This window comes from Mandrillus leucophaeus, unplaced genomic scaffold (genome assembly GCF_000951045.1).
Source record: "Mandrillus leucophaeus isolate KB7577 unplaced genomic scaffold, Mleu.le_1.0 Scaffold220, whole genome shotgun sequence".
Lineage (NCBI taxonomy): Eukaryota > Metazoa > Chordata > Mammalia > Primates > Cercopithecidae > Mandrillus > Mandrillus leucophaeus.
This window is the reverse complement of record NW_012102255.1, coordinates 1,815,677-1,824,131: the sequence shown is the minus strand read 5'-3', so window position 1 is coordinate 1,824,131 and position 8,455 is coordinate 1,815,677. Positions and strand designations below refer to the sequence as shown.

General features: G+C 37.3%; 1 protein-coding gene across 1 annotated transcript in view; it reads right to left on the bottom strand.

Moving 5' to 3' along the window:
- The window catches only part of LOC105540499 (chromosome unknown open reading frame, human C1orf101), a 151,551-nt gene that overhangs the window by 78,299 nt on the left and 64,797 nt on the right, over nucleotides 1-8,455 (bottom strand). The window contains exon 5 of the mRNA XM_011981173.1: nucleotides 999-1,476. Coding sequence (XP_011836563.1) covers nucleotides 999-1,476 — 478 coding nt within the window. The remainder of the gene's footprint in view (nucleotides 1-998; nucleotides 1,477-8,455) is intronic.

The following is an 8,455-nucleotide window of genomic DNA, read 5'->3' as shown; positions in this document are numbered from 1 at the left end:
TTTGAGACAGGATCTCGCTCTGTTGTCCAGGCTGGGGAGTTCAGTGATGTGAACATGGCTCACTGCAGCCTTGACCTCCCGGGCTCAAATGATCCTCCTGTCTCAGTCTCCTGAGTAGCTGGGGCCACAGGCGCGTACCACCATGCCCAGTTTTAAGTTTTTAGTAGGGATGAGGTCTCTCCATGTTGCACAGGCTGGACTCGAACTCCTGAGGTCAAGTGATCCTCCCACCTTGGCCTTCCAAAGTGCTGGCATTAGAAGCATGGGCCACCAAGCCCAGCCTCACAGGAGTTTCTTAATAGTTGGTTATTTGGGAAATGAGAATGGTGAGAGTTGAAGGACTTGAACTTCCTACTTCATAAACTTTGAGCATGTTATATTTCATTGTTTCTGAATGACCTTCAGTACAACATTCAAAGTGGGTATCTGTCATCCTCTAAAATCTATCCCCAATGTATCATTCTAACCTTGTCTTCTTATCACTGTGGCTCATGGTTGTTTAAAAAACACATACAATCCTGTTTCATATGTGCTTTACAACATAAAACCTCCCTTTACAGGTTTCAGAGGGAGCATGGCCCTATCAGCACCTTGATTTTCCACTTCTAGCCTCCAGAACTGTGAAGTAATACATTTATGTTGTTTTAAGTCATCCAGTTTGTGGAATTTTGTTCTGGGGGCCCCAGGAAACGTAACACAATACCACAGCACCTCCTACACATACGACGTGTACATACATTGCTTAGTTAGAATCTACTGATTGACTAAAATGAAACTCCCCTTTCCCCGGCAAAAAGAAACTGAGTTTGCCCTTTTGCTATGTGAGCTCATAGTTAACATTACTTGAATTTAAAGTCGATTCATTTGTAGGTGATAAGAAGTGCACCTTTGGCTGTCAAAAACACCACGTATTGGTACATTAAAAAGTGTTACATCATTATAAGGAAGGTGTCTATAGTAAAATCTAGAATAATGTTAGTAGACTGAGAATGCCTTACCTATGAAAACTTCATGAATAATGCTGTCATTTGATAGCATTGATAGATTTCCATGTCCTGCATGTGTCTGTAAAATCCCAGTAAAGGTGAAATTATGGTAACAATAGTAGATACTATGCTTGTTCCATAGTATTAATCCTGGCAGTGCTGAAAATACAAAATGTGGAACGAAAACACTGTCAATAGGGGCATCTAATGTAAAGTCTTGGGAAACCCACTGTTTTGTATCTTCATTATATATCACTAAGAAAATCTTTTTGGTGACGGTACATATAGTGCAATAACTTAAAAACACAGCAATCTCCAGAGGGTGTCCTGTATACTCAACACTGTGTATCGTCAGAGTAGCAGTTACTGATAGATTTAGGATGTTTTTCAGTTCTGTGGTAGTTACTAATCTGGCAAATTTAAGAAGAATATATTCGAGGTAAACTTCATTTTCTGTCCAGACTGCAAAGTTGCTTCTTCTTTCTTTAGCCTATGACAAAGTGAAAAATGATGAGAAAAATCTTCGATTTTAGAGATGGGTCTAACAACTTCTCTTTTTTAAATGTAAATTTTATTTTTTAAAATTTTATTTCAATAGGCTTTTGGGGAACAGGTGGTGTTACATGAATAAGTTCTTTAGTGGTGATTTCTGAGATTTTGGTGCACCCAAAATCTCTGAGCAGTGTACACTGTACCCAATGTGTGGTCTGTTATCCCTCATCCCCCTCCCATCCTGCCCCCGACTCCCGCCCGAGTCTCCAAAGTCCATTGTATCATTCTTACACCTTTGTGTCCTCATAGCTTAGCTCCCAAGGTCTAACAACTTCCATCTTCTAATTTGCTACATTTAAAAAATAGAGACCAGGTGTGGTGGTTTCATGCCTATAATCCCTGCACTTTGGGAGGCTGAGGTAGGAGAATCACTTGAAGTCAGTGGTTTGAAACTACCCTGGGTAACACAATGAGACCCCATTTCTACAAAAGTTAAAAACTAGTTGGGGGTGGTGGTATGTGTCTGTAGTCTCAGCTGTTTGGGAGGCTGAGGTGGAAGGATCACTTGAGCCCAGGAGTTCAAGGATGCAGTGAGCCATGACTATGCCACTGTACTCCGACCTGGGTGACAGAGTGAGACCCTGTCTCTAAAAAACATAAATACAGAAAAACAAAAGGTAGTAAATACTATGGTTTGATTCGTTTCAATATATTTTTGAATAATACTTCAGGCACAGAAATATATTAAATAGAAATTGATCATATTACATATAACCATAAAGATAAATTATCCCAATTACTTGTTTATAAATTGTTTCTATCAATAGGAATAATAAATTTTAATTCCTTTTAAATCTTTTAAGCACATCAGCCTTCTCTTTATGTATTTATCACTCTGGCCTGGAGTGCCCCTTTGACCTTGATGTTTACTAAGGTCAACATATAAGGTCTCTTCAAATATTAACTCATTTTTGGAATTCTAGATTCCTTGGTTACCAGATAAAGAGAAGAGAAAACTTAAAACCTTAGACAAATGAATTCTACCCTTTTATGGATATAGGCTGTTAGATGGGAAGGGTATTCAGAAACCGCTGTGCCTGAAACTCGGTGGGCCTAATTTCATCAAGGAGTCCAAGGCCTCCCTTCTCCTCTGCCTCCTCTCCCCACTGTTTCTAATTTTTTCGGGATTCTTACTTAGTATGTAATTTCTATGTACATGACATTCAAAAGGAGTCTTTTGAAAACATCTTGCTGTCCTCATTTTACTTAATGTACAAATATTTAGCGTATACTGAAACAGGAGGTAGGCAGATATCAAACTGGTAACCAAAGAAAGACACAATTTGGGATAAAAAGTCATTTTGCTAAATGTGGATTCACTTTAAAGTATAGAACTTATGTTGCTGGAAACGAGTGAAACAATTCTTAAAGAAGAAATAGAGTAGAAACAAAATGATGAGCTATAGAAGAAACCCACGGTCATTGTCATTCTTGTCAGAGAGATGGGAAGAGGAGCACGTCATAAACATGATAGATGAGAATTCCAAGGATTCCCAGCCAAGAAGTGAGTTTTCACTCTCACCCACAAACCCTTTCCCACATAACTCCACTTAATGCTTCGGCATAATCATGCAGGTGAGGTGAAAGATCCTTTGAAGTATTCAAGGTCTCTTCAAAATGTAAGGTAGTAAGTCTTTGAAGGCAGGAAAGGGGCATCAAGCTGGGCAAGTTGAGAGAAACCCATCCACACTCTGGATTCTCAGCTCCTTGAGCCATGCGTGGCCTCTACCCAGAGTGTAAAGCAGCCTCCCTGACAGAATTGGGACAGGGAAATAGGAGACAGAAGGAGAGGGAGAGGGAGAAGGAGAGGGGAGTGTGGAGTGGGCAGGAGGAGAAGGGGAGGAAGAGAGGAAGATGCACCAAAATTCAGCGTCAGAGGAGAAAGTAAAGATAATTACCCAATGATCAAAAAGCTAGAAGCTAGGCTGTAAAGCAGAGATAGCTCTCCCAAGGATTTCGAAAGTTGGCGGCACCACTGTGAGGTATTAAGAGATCTCTGGAATGTTGTCAGTGCTGAGGTACCAAGAATGTCTAAAAAGAAAATAACTATAATAAAAATGCTGAAGGTTCTAGTGGAAAAGATGGGCAACATAGTGAAGAGATGAGGAATTTCAGCCAAGATATAGAAATGATAAAAAAGGAACAAAATGGAAATTCTATAAATAAAATAAAAATCAAGAATAAAGAAATAATTGGAGGAGCTTGAGACCAGTCTAGCCAACATGGCAAAACCCCGTCTCTACTAAAAATACAAAAATTAGCCATTGGCTGAGCACTGGGGCACGTGCCTGTAGTCCCAGCTACTCATGAGGCTGAAGCAGGAGAATCACTTGAATCTGGGAGGTGGAGTTGCAGTGAGCTGAGATTGTGCCACTCCACTCCAGCCTGGGCAACAAGAGTAAAACTCGATCTCAAAAAAAAAAAAAAAAAAAAAACAACATAAAAAAAACAGAGAGAGAGAGAGAGAGAGAGAAATAATTGGGGCCAGGCATGGTGGCTCATGCCTGTAATCTCAGCACTTTGGGAAGCCAAGGTGGGAGGATTACTTGAGGCCAACCGTTTGAGGCAGCAGTGAGTTTTGATTGTGGCATTTCACTCCAGCCTGGGTGGCAGAGTGAGACCTTGTCTTAAAAAAACTCAGATGCACTTACCAAGAAGCTGGAGAAAGCAGAGGAAAAAAGCAGTGAACTTGAAGACAGGTTAATAGCATGTATATAAGCTGAAATACGAAGGAAAAAACAGTGAAAAAATAATGAACAGGTCATCTGAGATCTGTGAGACAATATTAAAAGGTCTCATACAGGTGTTTTTGGAATCCTAGTAGGAGAGGAAAAAGAAAATTAGGTTGAAGAAACATTTGAAGAGATAATAGCCACGGACATTCCAAGATTAATGAAAGACAAACCCAGAAATCCAAGAAACTCAATTGAACCTCAAGTAGGATAAACACAAAGGAAATAACATCTGGGCACATAGTAGAACTGCTGAAAACCAGAAAGAAATTTTCCAAGAATCTGGGAAATTTCATATATATATATGAATATTTCAAATAAAATTATATATACATATATAAAAATATATAAAAGAATAAAATACTTTGGAATAAATTTGACCAAAGAGGTAAAAAATCTGTACACTGGAAACTATAAGATATTAATGAAGGAAACTGAAGAAATACATATAAATGGAAAGATATCTCATATTCCTAAATTGGAATAATTACTATTGTTAAAATGTCCATACTAATACCACCTTCTGTAGACTCTGATTAACAGAGTCAATGTAATCTCTATCAAAATTCCAAGGGCATTTTTCACAGAAATAGAAAAAACAATCCTAAAATTCATATGGAACCATGAAAGACCCTGAGGAGGCAAAGCAATCTTGAAGAAGAACAAAGTTTAAAGCATCATAGTTCCCAATTTCAAACTATATTACAAAGCTATAGCAATCAAAACAGTATAGTACTTCCTGAAAAACAGACACATTTAAGCCAACAGAACAGAATAGAGAACCCAGAAGTAAATCCATGCATATATGGCCAACTAATCTTTCTTAATAATGCAAAGAACACAATCCAGATAGAAGAGTCTCTTCAATAAGTGGTGTGGAGAAAACAGGATATCTACATGCAAAAAAAAAAAAAAGAAAAAATTCTTTTATGCTCTAATTAATAAAATTGCTTTCTTACTTTCTCTTTTGGATAGCTTGTTGTTAGTGTATAGAAATGCAACTAATTGTTGTATGTTGATTTTGTAACCTGCAACTTTACTAAATTTATTTGTTAGTTCTAACAGTTTGGGGGCAAAAAAGAGAGAGAGAAGAAAGAAAAGGAAAAAAGAAGTTATAAAAATTGAAATTGTACTAGTTATTAAAATTAACTCAAAATGGATTAAAAACTTAATGTAATATCTGAAACTCTCAAATTCCTAGAAGAAAACACAATAAACCACCTTGACATTGGTCAATATGGTCTGGATCTGTGTCCCCTCCCAAATTTCATGTTGCATATTATAACTTCTTCCAGTGTTTTACTTTTAGTCTACCTATCCCCCTTATATTTAAAGTGGGCTTCTAAATAAAAATGTATAATTTGGTCTTTAAAAAAATCCAATCTGACAATCTCTTTTAATTAGTGGTTTTAGACCATTTAGATTTAATGTAATTATTGTTGTGTTTAGACTGAGTTATACATTTTATTTTCTATTGTATCCTCTGGGTTTTGTTCCTCTATTTCCCTTTTCTGCCTTCTTTTGGATTTTATAATTTTTTTTAGTATTTCATTTAGTTCATTGAAATTTTTACTCTATCTTGTATAAATGTTTTTAGTGGTTGCTATCAGGATTACAATACATCCACTTAAATTTATTTATATATATATATATATATTTTTTTTTTTAGAGAAAGTGTCTCATTCTGTCACCCAAGCTAGAGTGTAATGGTGTGATCACAGTTCACTGCAGCCTTCAACTCCTGGGCTCAAGCAACCTTCCCACTTCAGCATTCCAAGTAGCTGGGGCTACAGGTGTAAGACACTTCACCTGATTAACTTTTTAAATTTTTTATTTGTAGAGAACAGGATTTTGCTTTGTTGCCCAGGCTGGTCTCAAACTCCTGGCATTTAGCAATCCTCCTGCCTTGGCCTCCCAAACTGCTGAGATGAACTATTCTACTCAGCCTTATCAGTGTTTTGTAGTCTTCCTTGCAGAGATCTTTCACATCCTTGGTTAAATTTATTCCTAGGTTTTTTTTGTTTGTTTGTTTTTGGTAGGTATTGTAAATGGGATTGCCTTCTTGATTTATTTTTCAGCTATTTCATTATTAGTGTATAGCAATGCTGCTGATTTTTGTATGCTAATTTTATATCCTGCAACTTTACTGAATTTATCATTTTCAAGAATTTTTTTGTGGAGTCTAGGTTTTTCTAAATATAAGATCATATTATCTGCAAAAAGGGACAGTTTGAATTCCTCTTTTCCAATTTAAATGCCTTTTATTTCTTTCTCTTTACTGATTGCTCTGGCTAGGACCTCCAGTACTAAGTTGAATATGAGTGGTGAGGGTGGGAATCCTTGTCTTGTTTCAATTCTTACAGGAAAGGCTTTAAACTTTAAACTTATATATTCAGTATGATGTTTAGCTGTGGGTTTGTCATATATGACTTTTATAATTTGGGGGTATGTTCCTTCTATGCCTAGTTTAATGTTTTGTTTTGTTTTGTTTTTTGAGGTGGAGTCTCGCTATGTCGCCAGTCTGCAGTCAGTGGTACGATCTTGGCTTACTGTAACCTCCACCTCCTGGGTTCAAGCAATTGTCTTGCCTCAGCCTCCCGAGTAGCTGGGACTACAGGCGTGTGCCACCACACCTAGCTAATTTTTGTATTTTGAGTAGAGACGGGGTTACACCATATGGGCCAGGCTGGTCTTGAACTCCTGACCTCGTGATCTGCCCGCCTTGGCCTCCCAAAGTGCTGGGATTACAGGTGTGAGTCACTGTGCCCGGCCAGTTTGTTGAATTTTTATCACGAAGGGATGTTGAATTTATCACATGCTTTTTCTGTATCTATGGAGATGATCATACGGTATTTGTCCTTCATTCTGTGGATGTAACACACTGATTTGTGTATGTCAAATTATCCTTACATTGCTGGTATAAATCCCATGGTGTGTTCTGGTTTTGATGTGCTGTTTTATTCAGTTTGCTAGAATTTTTTTTGAGGGTTTTTGTGTTTTATGCGCATCAGGAATATTGGCCTGTAAGTTTTGTTTTATTGTGTTGTGTTCTTCTCTGGTTTTGGTATCAGGGTAAGGGTGGTCTTGTAGAATGAGTTAGGGATAATTCCCTCCTCTTCAATTTTACAACTTAATAGTAAAAAAATCCCATTTAAAAGTGGGCAAAGGTCATGAATAGATATTTCTCAAAAGATACACAAATGGCCAACAGGTATGTGAAAAAACAGTTAATATCACTTATCATCAGGGAAATGTAAATCAATACCACAATGAGATATTATTTTACCCTGTTAAATGGCTATTATTGTTATTTTTTATTTTTTTATTTTATTTATTTATTTTTTAAGAGATGGGGTCTCACCATGTTGCCCTGGCTGGGGTCTCACCATGTTGCCCAGGCTGGTCTCTAACACCTAGGCTCAAGCAATCGTCCCACCTTGGTCTCCCAAAGTACCGCAACTACAGGTGTGAGCCATCCTGCCCAGTCTGGCAATTATTAAAATGACAAAAAAAAAAAAAAAATTAACAGATGCTGGCAAGGAGGCAGAGAAAAGGAAGCTCACATACCCTATTGGTGGGAATGTAAATTAACACAACCGCCATGAAAAACAGTATGGAGGTTTCTCAAAAAACTAAACATATAACTACCATACAATCCAGCATTCCCATTACTGGGTATTTATCAAAAGGAAAATAAATCAGTGTATCAAAGGGAAACCTGTACTTACATGTTTATTGCAACACTATTCACAACAGCAAAGACATGGAATCAACGTAAGTGTACATCAATGGATGAATGGATAAAGAAAATGGGGTGTATGTACCCAATGGAATACCGCTTGGCCATAAAAATAACAAAATCATGTCGTTTGCAGCAATATGGATGGAACTGGAGGTCATTATTGTGAAGTGAAATAAGCCAGGCACAGAAAGACAAATACCACATGTTCTCACTCATATGTGGAAGGTAAAAACCATGATCTCATGGAAACAGAATGGAATGATGGATATTAGAGTCTGGGAAGGTGGGGTGCATGGGAGGGAGTATAAAGAGAGGTTGATTAATGGGTACAAATATACAGTTAAATAGAAGAATAAGTTGTAATGTTTTATATCTAACTGACAGACAGTTCAATAGAAGAAATAAGTTCTAGTGTTTCTAGTATATATATATATAAGTATATA